The 18,231-nt window shown below is 44.5% G+C and overlaps 2 protein-coding genes across 3 annotated transcripts in view; both read right to left on the bottom strand.

The window, feature by feature from the left end:
- Positions 1–9,058: 9,058 nt before the first annotated feature.
- On the bottom strand, positions 9,059–11,483 carry LOC101172475 (serine/threonine-protein kinase pim-2). The gene is made up of 7 exons (XM_004086336.3): positions 11,151–11,483; positions 10,856–10,956; positions 10,725–10,775; positions 10,220–10,428; positions 9,961–10,130; positions 9,698–9,874; positions 9,059–9,608 (listed from the first exon to the last, which is right to left on the bottom strand). The coding sequence occupies exons 1-7, from the start codon at positions 11,215–11,217 to the stop codon at positions 9,460–9,462; spliced, it is 924 nt and encodes a 307-aa protein (XP_004086384.1). The 5' UTR covers positions 11,218–11,483; the 3' UTR covers positions 9,059–9,459.
- Positions 11,484–14,588: 3,105 nt separating this feature from the next.
- Positions 14,589–18,231, bottom strand: part of otud5 (OTU deubiquitinase 5) — a 30,095-nt gene continuing 26,452 nt past the window's right edge. The window contains exons 8-9 of one of the 2 annotated variants that reach the window (XM_023957058.1): positions 18,037–18,108; positions 14,589–15,224 (exon numbers count right to left, since the gene is read on the bottom strand). In XM_023957058.1, the coding sequence (XP_023812826.1) occupies positions 15,088–15,224; positions 18,037–18,108 (209 nt within the window). In that variant the 3' untranslated portion in view covers positions 14,589–15,087. The remainder of the gene's footprint in view (positions 15,225–18,036; positions 18,109–18,231) is intronic. The other variant, XM_023957059.1, reaches the window with a different exon arrangement.

Here is an 18,231-nt window from a genome sequence, read left to right as displayed (position 1 = left end):
ATGTGAGCCTTAAATGATCAATCCTGGTCAAATAAAACCCCAAGATTTCGAACCGTAGAATTGGGGGCTATACATATGCCATCCAGGGAGACTATCTGATCAGACAGAGCATATCTGAGGTTTTTAGGACCTAGTATAATGACCTCAGTTTTTTCTGGGTTCAAGAGGAGGTAATTAATTGTCATCCAGGTCTTGATGTCTCTGATGCAGGCGTTCAGTTTCTCTATCTGGTCATTCTGGTCAGGCTTCATGGATAAATACAACTGCGTATCGTCGGCATAACAATGAAAATTAATGCTGTGTTTCCTGATTATGTTTCCTAGGGGTAGTGTAGACGCCTTAATGCCAGAGATGACCATTTTGCGTTCAGTGTGTTATTCAGTTTACAGCCAGTAGGGGGAGCCGGGGGTTGACTCGGTAGTTCACTGGTGGTCACGCAGCAGATGCACGTCGGTCTCAATTTTTTTTTTGGAATGGAGTCAAACAGTTTTTTGACCTCGCTAAGTTCTTCTCGTTAATTAGCATATTTTCTTTATATTTATTCAGTTTTCCCTTAAGTTCACTGTGGATTATTGTTCATTTTTTCAACCTGAAGAAAAGGAATTAAAGATTTTTCTCTTTTACTTTTGGACTGTGGATTTTTATTGAATCGTTGGATAACGAGGAGAGCTGCAGGAGCGTCAAAACTGAGGACTTAACCCTGGAACTATACATTTTAGTCAAAAAACTTGACTCTTTATTGCCAGACTGACATTGGACAAGAAAAGGATCAGAAAATTGCTGGAAGTAAGTAACTGCTACCGTTTCTCTGAACCGTAAATCAAAGATCAAAGAGTCAAACGTCTTTGATGTTTTCCTAGTGTGGAGGATCAAAGCAGTGAAAAACGGACTATAAAAATGACTGAAAAGGCTGTGGAAGATTATATATCTAGAAAGGTTCAAGCACGCAGGAGTAAGCTTGCACAATTAACAAGCATGACAAAAGAAATCGATCTATTAATGGAAGATGATGCAAATGTGGACATTGTAAACAACAAGTTGCGCATTGATTTTCATAACTTGCACCAAGAGTTTGTTGATTTAAATGAGGATTTGCAAAGGCATATGGATCAAGAGGATTATTTAATAGATCAAAGAAGTTGGTTTGAACCTAAAAACCAAACATTTAACCAGTTCTTTTGGAAATGTGAAGAATGGATGAAAGAGGTGACAAAACGCTCACAAATGGCTGAAGAATGCAATACGGAGATAAAACCTTCAGATAGCAGATCTACATCCTCAAAGAGGAGCAGTAAACATCGCCACAAGTCACCTTCAGAGAGTGGAACTTTATTGTCTTCATCTTCTTCTGTAAGACTGCAGGCGGCTATAGAGCAAGCATCACTAAAGGCAAAGGCTGCTGCTTTGATGGAAAAACTAGCAATAGAGAAAGAAGAAGCAGAGTGGCATGCACAAAGAAAAATAAGAGAAGCAGAATATGAGGCTCAAGAGAAAAGGAAGGAAACTGAGCTAAAGGCTAGAAAAGAGTTACATGCTATACAGGCTGCTCTCGCTGAATCAGATGCAAAAATGGATGTGTTACAGAAATTTGAACGAACATATTCAGAGGCAAGCAGCAGTAAAGTTGAAAGGAAAGATTGCAAAGTCAAAGTGAATGCTGATTCTCAAGATGAAGATCAGAGAGTTAAACCTGCACCCGACATTAAAGTCGATGTTTCATCCAGATCTGTACCAGCTTCATCAGAACCAGATCCAAGTGATAACAAACTGGTGCTTGACAGTCTGTGCAAAGCTATTTCTCATCAAGCTAATGTAACAGAATACCTCGTGAAGAACCACAAAGCATCACTACTTCCAGACTTCAGAATCCCAGTTTTCAAGGGCGACCCACTTGAATACAAATCTTTCATTCGATGCATTGAACACGCAGTGGAAAGTCGATCTAGTGATGACTGTGATCGCCTACAGTTTTTGCTACAATACACAGGAAACCAGCCACACGAGTTGGTTAAAAGCTGCATCCACATGGAACCGTCGGCAGGCTACATGAAAGCTAAACAGATGTTACAAGAGTTTTTTGGTGATGACTACACTATTGCAGAAGCTTATATAAAAAGAGCTTTGGAATGGCAACCAATCAAATCAGAAGATGGTTCTGCTCTGCAGTCATTTGCATTATTTCTCACCAGCTGTCTCAATGCAATGACAGATAGCAGCTACATGGAAGATCTGGACAACACAGCTACAATCAAATCCCTGGTTAATAAACTTCCCTTTAAAGCCAAAGATATCTGGAGGAAGACGGCCTGTGATCTTCAAGAGAAAAGCAGGAAAAGGGTTAAGTTTAAAGACTTTGTAGAATTTGTCAACAAGCAGGCTAAATATTTGCTGCACCCGCTCTATGGAAATATCAAAGACACTTCAAGTCCCAGAGAAATTGTACCAGCACCAAAACCAAAGAAGGTTTTCACCACTACCATTGTGGCACAAGATGTTAAAAACAGTTCTGAATCAAAGGGAACAACAGTAGATGCATACAGCAAACCATGCCTGTATTGCAAAGGTGGACAGCATAACCTGGAAATCTGTGAAAGGCTGAAGAATAAATTGCACAAAGACAAGATAGACTTCCTGAAAAGCAAAGGGTTGTGCTTCGCCTGTCTGAGGCATGGACACATGAGCACCAACTGCAAAGTCAAACTTCGGTGCCAAATGTGTGATAAGCTACACCCCACACTGCTCCATAAAGTTCAAAGAGACTCCAATGAAGAAGGAAAAAAGGACAGCAGTGAACAGCAAACAGTATCGAGTGCTTTGGTGCAAATGACAGAAAAAGTGGAGGTTACCGGGGCCGGAAGGGATGACTGTGTGCTGTCAATCGTTCCAGTTCTTGTCAAGGCTCAGAAGGGAACCCATATCATAAAAACATACGCATTTTTGGATCCAGGAAGCTCAGCTACATTTGCAACGGAATCTCTGATCAATCAGCTTAATCTGACTGGACTCAAAACTAGCATTCTGTTGCGAACAATGGGCAACAAATCTCTTGTAAATACTCGAGTCGTGACCGGACTGGAAATAAGCAACTTACAGGGAGACAATTTCATCAGTTTGCCAGAGGTGTTTTCACAAAAAACTATCCCTGTAACTAAAGATAACATTCCTCGACAAGAAGACATCATCAAATGGCCTCATTTAAATGAAGTTCATCTTCCTGTAATCCAAGCAGAGATTGGACTACTTGTTGGAGCAAATGTTTCTAAGGCAATGGAGCCACTGCAGGTGATCAGCAGTGTGGACGATGGACCATATGCCATAAGAACATCATTAGGCTGGACCTTAAACGGACCATTGAAGAATGGAAGTGGAACATTGGAAACCAACAGGATGACAAAGGTCACATAAAACAGATTATCGGTTTCTAGACTTGAGGAACTTTGGCACTTGCAGTTCAAGCAAGATTTCCCAGATGCTGGACAAGACGAAATCAAAGAGATGTCTAAAAATGACCATACGTTCATTGACATGGTGTCACAATCTTCAAAGTTGGTGGATGGACATTACAATATTTGTCTTCCAGTAAAAAACAAAGCACTGATCATGCCAAATAATCGATCAGTTGCCGAGCAACGTGCATTAAACCTACAAAAACGATTTTCAAGAGACCCAGAATTGCACAAAGAATATGTTGCAGTTATGAATGATCTTCTGAAGAAAGGGTATGCTGTGAAGCTCAAAGATGAAGAAGAGGAACCAGTTCAAGGACGAACTTGGTACCTGCCTCACCATGGAGTAAGACACCCAACAAAGCAAAATTTACGTGTTGTGTTTGATTGTGGTGCAAGCTATCAAGGTGTCTCACTAAACAATGAGCTCTTGCAGGGACCCGATCTAACCAGTTCTCTGGTGGGAGTCCTTCTGCGTTTCAGAGAAGAAACAGTGGCCATCAAAGCTGACGTAGAAGCCATGTTTCACCAAGTTAGAGTCAATAACAGCGACACAGATCTTCTTAGATTTGTCTGGTGGCCCGATGGAGATTACAGTCAAGAGCTCTGTGATCACAAGATGCTTGTCCACATTTTTGGAGCAACATCCTCTCCAAGTGTTGCAAATTTCGCTCTTCGACAATGTGCTACTGATTTTGAGAACGAGTTTACCCAAGAAGTCTCAAACACAGTGAAGAACAACTTTTACGTTGACGACTGCCTCAAGTCAACCAGTGATGAAGACACAGCTGTAAGTCTATGTAAAGACTTACGAAACATGTTGAAGAAGGGAGGATTTCGGCTGACAAAATGGTCAAGCAACAGTCGCACAGTCCTTAATGCAATCTCTGCTGAGGAGAGAGCACAAGGATATCAAGATTTGGATCTAAATAAAGACAACCTACCGGTGGAAAGAGCATTAGGAATACAATGGTGCACTGAGACTGATCAGTTTAAGTTCAAGATTAATCTGAAAAAACGACCACACACCAGAAGAGGATTGCTCTCACTCGTGAGTTCAATTTATGATCCGCTGGGGTTTCTGGCTCCTGTCATCCTGCCAGCAAAACTCATCCTGCAAGGTTTATGTCGAAATCAATGTGATTGGGACGAAGAGTTGACAGAGAACATTCTAAAGGATTGGATGAACTGGATCTCCAGTCTGAAGGCTCTTGACTCCTTTGGAGTAAACAGATGTGTTAAATCACAGCCACTCAAAAACCCAATCTTCGCACAACTTCATCATTTTTCAGATGCCAGCGAGGACGCTTACGGAACAGTGAGTTATCTTACACTTCATAGTGAAAACAAAGAGGCTCAGTCTACGCTAATTCTGGCAAAGGCAAGAGTCGCCCCTTTAAAATCACAAACCATCCCAAGAATGGAGTTGATCGCAGCCACAGTTGCAGTGAAAATGGATATGCTTTTAAGAAGAGAGTTGGATTTGGACCTCAGTGACTCAGTGTTTTGGACAGATAGCACCTCAGTGCTAAAGTACCTGAGCAGCGAAAGTGCAAGATTTAAGACATTTGTCGCCAACCGGATTTCAAGAATCTTGGATCACTCAAAACCTTCTCAGTGGAGATACGTGCCCGGAACTCTGAATCCTGCTGATTGCGTGTCTAGAGGACTAACAGTGGATGCTTTTCTGAAACATCAAGATTGGCTGACAGGACCAGACTTCATTCGCCATGATAAGTCACAGTGGCCCAAAAATCCTGCTCCGGAAGTGTTGGATCACACTGATCCAGAGGTCAAGAAAGCAGTTCAAACACATACAATTCAGGTTGAAGAGCTTGAAACAGCCACGGACAAACTGATGACCTATTACTCATCTTGGACAAAACTAAAGCGTGCAGTGGCCTGGTTCCTAAAGTTGAAAGACTTGCTAAAAGAAATAAAACCAAGAAGGATTCAAGTGCTTCAACTGAATTGAAGACAACCAACCTCCGTAAGAATGTTTGCAATGGAACTCGTTTGACTTGTGATGATCTGACAAGAGCAGAGACAGAGATCGTGAAATACTGTCAAAGACGAACATTCAAAGATGATGTATCAGCATTAAGGAATGGCACAGTTTTGAAGAAAAGTAACCCTCTCTTCAAGTTGAACCCAATTCTGCAAGACGATGTACTAAAGGTTGGAGGGAGGTTAAGGCATTCTGCAATGCCATATGACTCAAAGCATCAATCCATCCTGCCAAAAGGGTCACACATCTCAAAACTTCTGCTGAGACACATTCACCATAGCACTGGACACGCTGGAAGAAATCATGTGTTGGCCACTTTGCGTCAAAGGTTCTGGATCCCAGGGGCTCACGGTGCTATAAGGAAAGTTTTGTCTGAATGTGTAATTTGCAAGAGGATGTATGGTTCATGTGGTAAACAACTTATGGCAGATTTACCAAGATGCAGAGTCATTCCTGATGACCCTCCATTTACCAGAGTTGGTGTTGATTACTTTGGCCCATTTCTGGTAAGAAGAGGAAGAACTCAAGTCAAAAGATATGGTGTTATATTTACGTGTTTAGCCATTCGAGCTGTGCACTTAGAAGTGGCTGCATCACTGGACACTAACGCTTGCCTCAATGCAATCAGAAGGTTCATCGCTAGGAGAGGACAGGTGACAGAAATGTACTCGGACAATGGCACCAACTTAAGATCAGCTGACAGTGAGTTAACGAGATCAATCAAAGAATGGAATATCAACAAAATCACAAAGGATTTGCAACAGAAAAACATCCAGTGGCACTTCAATCCTCCTTCAGGTTCTCATCACGGTGGAAGCTGGGAAAGATTAATCCGCTCAGTGAGGAAAGTTCTGAACACCACTGTGAATGAGCAAATTTTGGACGAGGACAGTCTTCATACCTTGCTTTGTGAGGCTGAATTGATCATAAACAGTCGACCCATAACGAAAGCTTCTACCGACCTCAACGACCTTGAAGCCCTCACACCTAACCATCTGTTGCTGCTTAAGACCAAACCTGAGCTGCCTCCAGGGATTTTTGAAAGAAACGATTTGTACGTCAATCGTAGATGGAGGCAAGTTCAGTACTTGGCGGACATATTCTGGAAACACTGGTGTAAGGAATACCTCACCCATCTTCAGGAACGTCAAAGGTGGGCTACACCTAGCAGGAACTTTCATGTGGGAGATGTGGTTCTCATCGTAGATGATACCTCACCCAGAAAATCCTGGCCGCTTGGAAGAGTCGTGCAAACCCTTCCTGATAGACAAGGTTTTGTTCGACAAGTGAAAGTGCAGACTAAGACCAACGAACTTTGTCGACCAATTACCAAGTTGTGTCTTCTTGTGGAGTCTGATGAGTAAGCATGAGCACTAATGAGAATGTCAATGTTTAAATAGGTGCTAGACGCATGTTTATTTGTTTGTAAGAAGTGCTTCTTTAAGTTTATTAGTACATTGAGTAATTGTTTCAAAGGGTTTGATAACAATTAGGGGCCGGTAATGTAGACGCCTTAATGCCAGAGATGACCATTTTGCGTTTAGTGTGTTATTCAGTTTACAGCCAGTAGGGGGAGCCGGGGGTTGACTCGGTAGTTCACTGGTGGTCACGCAGCAGATGCACGTCGGTCTCAATTTTTTTTTTGGAATGGAGTCAAACAGTTTTTTGACCTCGCTAAGTTCTTCTCGTTAATTAGCATATTTTCTTTATATTTATTCAGTTTTCCCTTAAGTTCACTGTGGATTATTGTTCATTTTTTCAACCTGAAGAAAAGGAATTAAAGATTTTTCTCTTTTACTTTTGGACTGTGGATTTTTATTGAATCGTTGGATAACGAGGAGAGCTGCAGGAGCGTCAAAACTGAGGACTTAACCCTGGAACTATACAGGTAGCATATAAAGCGTAAACAGGATGGGTCCTAAGACTGAGCCCTGTGGGACTCCATAGTTAACTCGAGTGCACTGAGAGGAATGTCCATTTATATTAACGAACTGACACCCATCGGATAAATAGGATTTTAACCACTTGGGGGCAGATCCTCTGATCCCTATGTCTTGCTCTAATCTATGGAGTAAAATACTGTGGTCGATAGTGTCAAAGGCTGCACTGAGGTCTAACAGGACCAGAATAGAAAGTAGTCCCTTTTCTGAGGCCAATGACAAGTCATTAGAGACTCTAACTAGTGCAGTTTCCGTGCTGTGGTGGGGTCTAAACCCCGACTGAAAGTGGCTGTTGTCCTGTAGGTGGCAGTAAAGCTGCTTAACTACAACTCTTTCTAGGATTTTAGAAATAAAGGGGAGGTTTGATATCGGTCTATAGTTGGCCAAGTTGCTAGGATCTAAACTGGGCTTTTTCAGAAGAGGTTTAACAACTGCATATTTAAAAGATTGTGGCACGTAACCCGTTTCCAGAGAGGCATTTATTATCGTTAATATGGAATCATTAATTAGGGGAAAAGTTTCTTTAAAAAGTCTAGTGGGAATTGGGTCTAACAGACACGTTGAGGATTTGGAGGACGTAATAATTGATGTTATTTCCGCTTGATCCACAGCAGTGAAGCAGTCTAATGTTACAGAGGTTTCTGTGGATGCCTCCATTTCTACCGCTTCAGCCTGTTCTGGGCTGATAGTAGGAATAACTTGATTTAACTTATGTCTAATATTTGAGATTTTACTATCCAAAAATGTAAGAAAATCATCAGAGCTGAGAGAAACAGGAACATGTGGTTCTACTGAGCTCTGACTGCGAGTTAATTTAACTATAGTGCTAAAAAGAAATCTTGGATTGTTTCCATTCTCTGATATTAAGGTTGAATAGTACTGGCTTCTAGCTCTACGCAGAGCTTTTTTATAATTTAATAGGCTATGTTTCCAGATATCCAGAGACTGCTCTGAACCGGAGCGTCGCCATTCTCTTTCCAACTTACGGATTTCTTGTTTAAGAGAACATGTTTCTGCGATAAACCAAGGTGCTACTCGGTTTTGTCTGACAAACTTAGGTTTCAGGGGGGCAACAACATGGACTGTACTTCTGAGGGCTTGTAAGGCATCATTAACAAAGTGGTCATTTATACTAGGACTGATCCTATGGGAGCTGGTCTCAGAGTATTTTGTCAGTGTTACTAAGTACTGGCTGAACTGTGAAGCTCTATCGATCATCACAGACATGAATGGACTAAAAGAGGAAGCATTTAACGCTGAAAATTACCTGGTTTTTTTTGTCTTTGCAGGTCTAGGACTTCCTGAACTTGTACCTGTGCGGCTTGTAGCTCACGTTTGAACACAGAATGACGGTGAAGTTCTGCTGGTCTCTTTATGCCAAATGCTTCACCACATTAACCTCCTCAACCTTTTTTACGCCCATTTTCCTCTTCGTGGGGTTAAATGTTTTGTATTTTATGACAATATTGCTGTTAATGTTATTTGTGATTAATGGCAGTTTGACTGTTTGAGCCCCTCTGGCGGACTGGGTGGGTCGGCCGTGAAGCACAGTCCTCTGGGACAGTAAAGCTTGACAATGAGAAAGGCGCCTTTTACAGGTTAGTGTGCAGACGGCCAACGCCTCCCCGGCGTGAGGGTGGGGCTTAGACACAGACGAGCAGACGTACCTCAAAGTCTTTTATTCAAACTTTAGATCGTCTTTCATATTCGATCCACAAACTCTTATTTAATGTAAATAAACCAAACCAAGTGACTCAGGAGCCACTTTTAGCGGAGCTGCAGGCCGCGGTGGCGTCCACAGAACGCAGGGCCGCGGGGTCTTCACTCCTGGCAGAAGGGCCTCCTCTGCCGTAGGGGGTCTTCTTGAGCAGCCTGAACCTCAGCAGGACCACACGCCCACAGGACTGGCTCACACGTACAATAAATTATCAATAAATAGAGCGCAATGCCCGCAGTGCAGGATGAAGAGCACCTCCTCCTCATCAGTCCCACAGTCAGTAACAGGAAACCAGTCCAGCTGCAGGGATTCTGGTTCCGTAAGTCCAGATCAGAGTCCACCTCGGACTCACAGAGACGGGGTGGGCAGTGAGCTGTGCTCCTCTTCATCCTCCTCCTCATCACCTCGCTGCATCCATGGGTGAGACAGCATCTCCTCCAGGGAGGGGCGCTCCTCCGGCTGGTAGGACAGACACCAGCGGACCAGAGCCCGGCAATCTGCGGAGAAACCAGAAGCAGGCGGGTGAGGGGCGGGGCATGCTTACATTCCAGCCAATGAGGTTTCAGGGGGGCGGGCTCCAGCTCACCCTTCGAGACCCTCCTGGTAAAGATGGGCGTGGCCTTAACGATCTCATGGTCCTGCTCAAACGGGATGTCACCACAGACCATGTCAAAGAGCAGGACGCCAAGAGACCAGACAGTGAGGGGGACGGCCTCGTAGGACCGGGACTCGATCCACTCAGGGGGGCTGTAGACCCGCGTGCCTGGGGGGAGGAGGAGGAGCGATGAGCTACATTCTGACACGCTGTGTCAGATTCTCTGTGGTTCATCTCAAACCTTGATTGCGCACCTTCAAACTCGCAGTACGGCGTCTCTTTGAGCAGCGCGCCCGACCCAAAGTCCACGATCTTGACCTCCAGCGTCCTCGTGTCGACCACAATGTTCTCATCTTTGATGTCTCGGTGCACCACCGCATGTGCGTGCGTGAACTGCAGCGCCTCCACAATCCGCCGCAGGAACCTGTGTTGGGCGGAGCCAGCAGTGAGCGTTAGCACGGTCAACCAGCAAGAACGCTATGGCGGGTGGAGTTTGGCGGAGAGGGGCATCACCTGCGGGCCAGGTGCTCGGGCAGCGCTCCTCGCTCTGTGATGAAGTCAAACAGATCCTGGCACTGCGGCGGTCGCTCCATCACCAGCATGAAGCCCCGCCCCTCCACCTCAAACCAGTCCAGCATGCGCACGATGCCGCTGTGACCTTCACCGTCTGACAGCCGCTGCAGCAGAGCGATCTCCATGGGAACGGAGCGGAATTCCCCTGGCTGAGGAAGAGCAGGAGCTGACTTAGTAACCTCGTGGTTCCCCAGGTGATGCACGCTGTACAGGTGTGTGTGTGTGGGGGGGGAGCTGGAGGAAGTTCTGGTGGGGATTTGTCTCTCGGGGGGAAACCCATGAACTCAGCAGTGACGTCACTAGTTTCCCCTGAACCCAAAAGGGGAACCCCACCCTCTGATGCACTTTACACAAGTGTCAGCAGAGGGCGCCACTCCTCTGATGCTTCCTCTTAGCGCCCCCCATCAGACCGAACCGAACGAGGTTCTGTCAGGTCAGAACTCACCAGTCTGGCCCACTGCTGGACTCTGTCGATGGGGATCTGCTTGATGGCCACCTGGAAAACAAAGACAGTCAGTCTGCAGGTGAGACGATGCGCGGGGTTTCCAGCGCACAGATGAAGGGGCGCCGCCTCACCTGCAGTCCATCTGACACCCTGTGGCCGGAAAACACGGAACCGAACCCGCCGCTGCCGAGCAGAGCGCCGCAGCGGTACTGACTGAGGAAGGGCTCCTTTCCTGGGGGGCAGAGAGCAAAGGGGCGGGTCTTTCTCAGCGACACAAAACTTTAGGTAAAAAAAGAGGAAGATCCATCCAAACAACAAAACAACAACATGCCGCCAAACGTTTTCTCCCGTTGACGGGAGGGGGGCGTGAGGGGCTGTCAGACTGCCGCCCCCTCCCCGTCTGGACCACATCTTCATCGTTCTTACCGTTCTTCCCTCTGGCCTCTTCTTCTTCTGGACGGAACGTCTTGGTTCTTTTGTCCAGCATCTTCATGGAGTTCCCGGTCAGTTCCGGCGGAGAACATCCATGATCCTGTGCGTCAAACTAGTATATGATTCTCTGCAGCGGAACGTTCACCGTTAACTCCGGTGCGGTTCCAGGACTCCTTCCGGGTTTCCGTAGTTCTGTCCGCCCGTCTGAAGGGAAATATTTGGCTGAACCTGTTAAAAGCTGAGCTCCGGTCACGATAGTCCGCACGCTGGTCGCTGTTTTCCGCCGTCTGTCTCTGCAGTTTGTTTCTTTCTAAATACTCTCAAACGTGACCACGCCCACTCATGCTTCCTTGTCCAATCAGCAGGGAGACTGCTGCTCAATGTTTTGAACGGCTCGACCAATCAGATCCAAGATGAGCTTCATGAATATTCAAATACTGCTAGAGAAATTCGTGGAATCGACTGTGCGGGCGGGGCGGGGCGGGGGGGCTTGTGTTGACGGGAAACAGGGAGCCGCTTTCCGCTCAAACGAGCGGCGGGCATCTGTCACTTCCGCCGCATGCAAGTGAGGCGTTCAGAGCAACAGAGGCGCGTGAAACCCAAACGCGCGCGTGCTCTCATCTTCTCCATTCAGTTTCTGACGGATTTTCTTCTCCAAATGCTCAACAGCGAATAAAAGAAGTTTCTTGTAGTTTATTAAATCTTAATTTAGAATATTTTCCCCTCATTTGAAATGTTTTTATGTGTTTTGTCGGGACTTTAACGCCCCATCATGGCTGGTGTGTCTGGTTGGATCTGCAGACATTAACCCTAAGAACCCTACCACCTGCATCCACGGTGCTTTCCCGTAGGAATGTCTTATAAACTCCCACTTTGACAAAGAAACGTGTTGATGTAGCCTTTCAGAGGGAATTCCTGTACCCACATTGTGTAATTCCCCCACCCTCAGATCCTGTTTGCAGCCGGGGGCTGTCCTCCACATTTAGCACTGAAGGAACATTTCAGGTGTAAGATTGTAAAAACAACGTAAAAGACCCACTCCAATAAAAACGGTGTTTCTAACATGTTCATGTACCATTTCTCACAATAGAGAGAATAAAGAAAATTAAGATTAAAACTGCATTTCTGAGAATCTCTTTATTCGTTATCAATCAGGAGGGTAGGGTATTTGATTTGAAGATCGTATTCGTAACGTAGAAAATACTCTGGGCGGGTCAAAGTCTCCCTGCTCCGCTCTCTTCCGATGTATCCACCTGCAGACAAATGGATCATCAAGGGCTTTGTTTTCCTGGTCTGAGCTGGAATCTGGATCTGGACAGATACCATATTGCTGCACCTCTAGCGTTAGGCTGGGGAGTGTGAGGGGCTGTAAGCCAGCAGGAGAATGTGTAAACAGAGATCTCTTGGAAGCCAGGGGGTATTCCAAAAAGCAGGTTATGCTAGCTCCCATGGTAAGTTTGAGGCTAAGGAAGTTGATAACCTCAGCTTTCGGTTCCAGAAATGGAGGTATGTATCAGGGGATGTCAAGTTGCCATAGCAACTCATGCTCTGACCATAACCTGGTCTGGAGCAGGTTTAGTTGAAGGTTAGTTTGTTTTCAGAGAGGTGAAGCAGCATGGCGTGTCCATTTGAAGATGATTTAGTGGATGAAGAAGCTCAGATAATACTTTTTCCACCATGAGAGGGTGATAAGACCACGTATGGATGTTGGAAAGAGAAACTTTTTTACTCTGATCTAACTTAATTATTTGCTTCAGTTAAGATAAATCATTGATTTTTTTGTTTAGTCAGTTTAGAAATAACACGTACTTATCAGACATTTATTTTACTTTCATTCAAATTAATTCAATTAAGTAGGTGTAACTTTGGTGCTGCTGTTAGATCGGCACCGCAAGGGATTGTGGGATACCATTCCCTTTGCCTGTCTGGACGGATTTTGGTTTAAGTGTGGGTTTTTGACCAAATGCGTTTAGTTGTTTAGCTGTTTTACCGTGTTTTGCCGCGTTATTTTGTCCTACTTTGCTTAACTCTCTGCACCATGAGTGAGAGTGAAGGAGAGGATGAACCTGACTGAGAGGGAGAAAGCACCCCTACTTGCATTGAATGTAGTGTCAATGTTGGAAAAGTCCTAAATAACTATAAGCACTACACGCATGTCATTTTTTATTGTTTTTTTATCCATTATAAAAAATGAGCATATCTGCCGGCTCAAACTTAGACATATGAGAGTTGGAAAAAATATTAATTGGAGTAATATGACATTTAGTTAAATAAATATGTAAATTTTAGTTGTATAAACAATTATTGAGTTTTATAGACGTAAGAAATTAGGTTGAATAAATTTAACTCAATCACTTGTTACCAATAGAAGTAATTCATTTAAGGTGGCAAAATTGGACAAAGGTTTTATATATATATTCATATATATATATATATGCGTCACAAGGAAAATGGAAATAAGATCAGAAACTTGTGCGTTTACTTTGTCCGTTCTTTTTCTCCAAGCAGAAACTCTTTCCTTTGATGTTGCAGCCGTCTCACTGAAGTATAGCGCTCTCTTTTTTCCTCCACGCGTTTCCATGGTGACTCCAGAAATCAGGGATCCATTGAGAATGTCTTTATGTACTTGCTGTGCACGTGCATTAACCCAGGGTTACCAAGTCCAGCGTAATTACGCCAACTCATATCCGGTCTTCTGGAACCGACATACCCAGAGTAAGCAAGTTCAGGCGGATTTCAGCCAGAGTTCAGGATTAAAGTCAGGCTAGTTTAAACATGCTTCCTGGAATACCCCCCTGGGGGGGAAAGGGGGCGGACTTGCTCTGTGCCAACGATCCCACCCACAATTCAGACATGAATTTCTGATGCACCCCTGCTGCTCTGCAGAAACTATGTCCTAGAAAACAACACCAAGTTTTTTAGAATTTTGTCAAAAACTGCATAATGATATTAAAAAGACCGCTGGGAACACTTTGAAAATAGATCCAAATATAAGGGTCTTCAAACAAAAACAAAAAATTTTTGGTTGGAAAAAGTGTGAGATGAATTTAAAACCAGCAGTTCAGATTTTTTGGGAAAAATCTAAACAGACATAATCTGTGGAGAAGAAATTTTAGTTCCAGAGCCCCCGGCCCCCACACATCTGAGCTCTTCCTTCATGTCTGCAAAACTGGCTTTAAGCTTCGAGTTCAGGAAAAAACACTGAATGATGAAACTTTCAAAAGAAGTGAAAAAAAAAAAAAACAGACCTGAAGGAAACTGAACGACAACAATATTCAGACAGATTTTCAGAAACATTTTCCTCCGTTTATTCCAAGAAAAAAGTTTTTCATCCCAAACGAGAAAATAAAATAAACAAACTTATATTATTAATAATAACAACAATGATCGATCAGTAAGAGGATAAGTATGACAATTCTCTATTTTCTTTCCTTTTTTTGTTGCTTTTCTCTATGATGATATTGGCTGTGGTCAAACATGCAGCTAAATAAGTCTGATGGTGGGGGGGCACAGGTGTGAGGCTGAAGGCTTCTCATTGGTCACCCACAGTGGTCATCAGTGGAGATGGCTGGCTAAAGCTAAAGCTCAGCTTCTCACAGAGGAGCGCTCAAACATCAAGGCCTTCAGGCTCGGATCTGACTAGCATTCTTCATTGAATCTAATGGCTTTGTTAGCCACAGAGCTAACAGTCTGATTGTGTTAATAAAAGCAGTAAAATTCAAACTGCTGGAAGCTGCCGATAAAGCTTAAATAATAATCAGCTGATCCCAGATCAGCTTTAAGACCAAATATGTGTCTGGAAGAGGAAGATGCTGATATTCAAAGAAAACGATGCTGCTTTATTTTTTTGAGTTCCATCCGAGATGCGAGGAGAAGTGATGCTGAGGTGGGGAGATGGGCGTGCTGCTTTGTACGAGGGTGTTTGCATGTATCAGCTGCTGTCCGGTGACGGCTCCCTGTCTCGGTGCATGGCTGTGGCGCTCTGGTGTTTCATGCTGTCCAGGTACTCCTGTTGGGACACGGCCAGCACCGATGCCAGGATCTCGTCGTCCTCCCAGTCTGTGAGACCTGAAACGCACACAGACCCGTCAAAGCTCCGCCATGTGATAGAATACACAAGTTAGCAAAAACCTTCCTTAAAGTCAGCTAGCGGGTCAATAGGAGTTCTGTTAGGCACTTCGTTCACAGATATGAAATCAACCAGGAAATACCAGATATTGCAGTACTTCAGCTGACCCTACAGACTCCCGACAGCGTGAACCTCATTTGTTCTTGAGTTTTAAAGAACGACTGTAAAGAAAACGTCCACACCGAGAGCCTCTTTGTCCTAACAGAACCCCAGGAGGTTCTGGGTTGGGTGAAATGTTGGCTGAGCACTGAAAGGTGACTGATGTTTGATGGCATCTCCTTAGTGTAACCAAGCACATGTCCCCTCTCTTGACTCCCAGAGGATGTTTTCAGACTGCAACACACTTCAGTCACCTGGTGGACGGCATGCCTCCCTGTGCCGTCTGTTCAATACCCGCATGGTGGCTCACATTGGCTCAGCATGGGACTGCAGACTGCTGCCTCTGACTCAAAACAGGAAAAGTGCTGTGCTGTTTCTGGGTCAAGGATGAGACAACACTTCACTGGAAGCCTATTCTAGTCACTCTAGTTCTTCCTTTCTCAATTGCAGTTTATTTTCTTGCTTGAACCTTTTTGTTTTGTGAGGGGAGGTCCCATCTGGCCCGGTCTGACCTGCTCGGCATCTGCATGAGTGGTTAAACCAGCGTCGTCCTGCTTTTACAGCCCACCTCTTCCCTGGAATCTTGTTTTTGTTTGAGCTTACAGGCTTCATTGCTGCGTCACGTTGCTTTTTGTCAAGCCACCTTTAGTTCCCATAAAGCTCTTCTTAAAACTTGAGCAGACTGTTAGGAATGTCTCTGATGCAGTTCTTCCTTTTTTGCTGTGGTAGATGATAAACTTTTTGTTTGTGTCTCAGATTCAAAGATGGTGCAAGAACAACGTGTCAATCAGAAAAAGCTTTTTGCTGCTCTTCATCTGAGAGAAACATTAAGACCCCCTCCGAAGAAAATGGTGTTTTTCATTCAGAAGCAGATGAAACATCTGCTTGTAGCAGTGACATAGAAGTTAGACAGAGAAGAAATTATAATAAACTCCTGCTGCTCTGCAGAAACTATGTCCAGGAAAATGACACAGGTTTTTGATCATTTTGCCTAAAACTGCATAATTATAATTAAAAGACTTTGAAAATAGCTAAACAGATGAAAAAATGTTGTTGAAAAAGCTTGTAGCAGGGACATAGAAGTTACAATGGGCGGAGTCAAAGTCTCCCCGCTCTGCTCTGTTCTGGTCCTCCAGGGGAAGGGGGCAGGCTTGCTCCATGCCAACGGCCCCGCCCTCAACTCAGAGGTGAATTTCTATTGAACTTCTGGTGCTCTGAGAAACCATGTCCTAGAAACCAACACAGGTGTCCATTATCGGACGACGTGTAAGCCTGGCTTCTGTGCCGTCCGTTAACGTCTGATAATGGACACCTGCAAGGCCATTACCCAGCTTATACCATGGTCACTCGTGAAAGAAACAAAAAAATTCACTTTTTAGTACTTTATTCTTGTTATTTCTTCGGCTTAAATTGCTTATTCACTAAAAATTGGACTGTTTGTTACGTGATGCGGCATGTCGTCATGGTAATGGCTGAGCCGGTATACATGCTGATGGTCACGATGGTTGAATAAAGCATCAGTTCAGAGAGAGAGTTCTCCTCTAACCACTTGTTTTTGTCCAGATGATGAAGCTAAAGGTTGTTTTAAAGGAGCCAGCGCAGTGATACAGAACATTTAAGTTATGTGAACGGAACTACTTTTTTAGGTGTGCATCATCACTGTGGATTATCACTTTTTAATCGAGGATTCACCTGGACCACGATATTAATAATTAAAAGACCACAGGGAATGATTTTACAATAGATCCAAATATGAATACCACTTTAAGGTATAAAGTGGAGGAAGGGGATCTGAAAAATCCATCTTTCATGAAGCCTAAAGCTGTCCTTAGGCTGCTGACTTTCTCGGTTCTTTTCGTTTGAGAATACCTGACCGCTGTCAGGATGTTTGTGAAACATCTGCCCTCCATAGTGTAAATGCTGTAGAGGGGCATGAACACAGACTGAATGACAAGAACAGAGTTGCTGAAGGAGCCCGAGGTGAGCTGTGAGGCCAGCCTCAGTCAGTCCGACGCACCACCGCGACCCTCCAAACTACCCTCCTTCATTTTGTTTCTGTGTGTGGCAGACTGACCCGAGCCCACCACAACTGGACTGGACTTCAACAGCTGTCAGCACAGACAGGAAGTGGAAAAAACAAACTTGTGATGGAGACCTGAGCTGGAGTGTGTCAGTGAAAAGGATCTTTGTTGGTGCTGCAGCCAACAGTGAAGCTGATAAACCCAAACAGATCAGCTCTGAGGAGTCAGAGGGCTGTTAGCCTCTGCTCTACACTTGCACACAAACTCAGAGAACTGTGGGTAAACCTGAAACCAAGAGTGTATTTTCACAGAATGCAAACCTCAAATAACCTCTTTCACAGACACACTTCTGCTTCCTGTTGACTCAGACTGAAGTTTGACTGTAAACAACAGAAAGCAGCGAGGAGTTGCACAACAGCTGCAGAGTGTGTGTTTGTGAGGAGCAGGTGTGTCCTCACACCTAGTTGTGAAGCAGGGGTATTAAGGACGGAGCAGAGGGCAGATTGAGGTTCAGACTCGACCTTTTCCTTTGGGGCTCCATCATGCAGGTTCCCACTGAGAATCAGGTGTTTCTGTGTGTGTGTGTGTGTGTGTGTGCATGCATTTGTGTGCTTGCTGGTGTGGGACATACCAAACGCTGTGGGTGACATCTCCTGCATGATGGCTCTATATTCCAAGTGATGACGACTTTGATTACTGGGACCTACACACAAGAACACAAACACTGTTAGGAAACACACACACACACACACACATACAGTCAGGGCCCAACATGAACACTCGCCGGTCGACAATTGCATAGCTCGTTTCTGCTTGGTGAGTGGAG

This window comes from Oryzias latipes, chromosome 7, assembly GCF_002234675.1.
Source record: "Oryzias latipes chromosome 7, ASM223467v1".
Classification (NCBI taxonomy): Eukaryota; Metazoa; Chordata; class Actinopteri; order Beloniformes; family Adrianichthyidae; genus Oryzias; species Oryzias latipes.
Note: the sequence above shows the minus strand (reverse complement) of the source record. Positions and strands in the feature narration are given on the sequence as shown.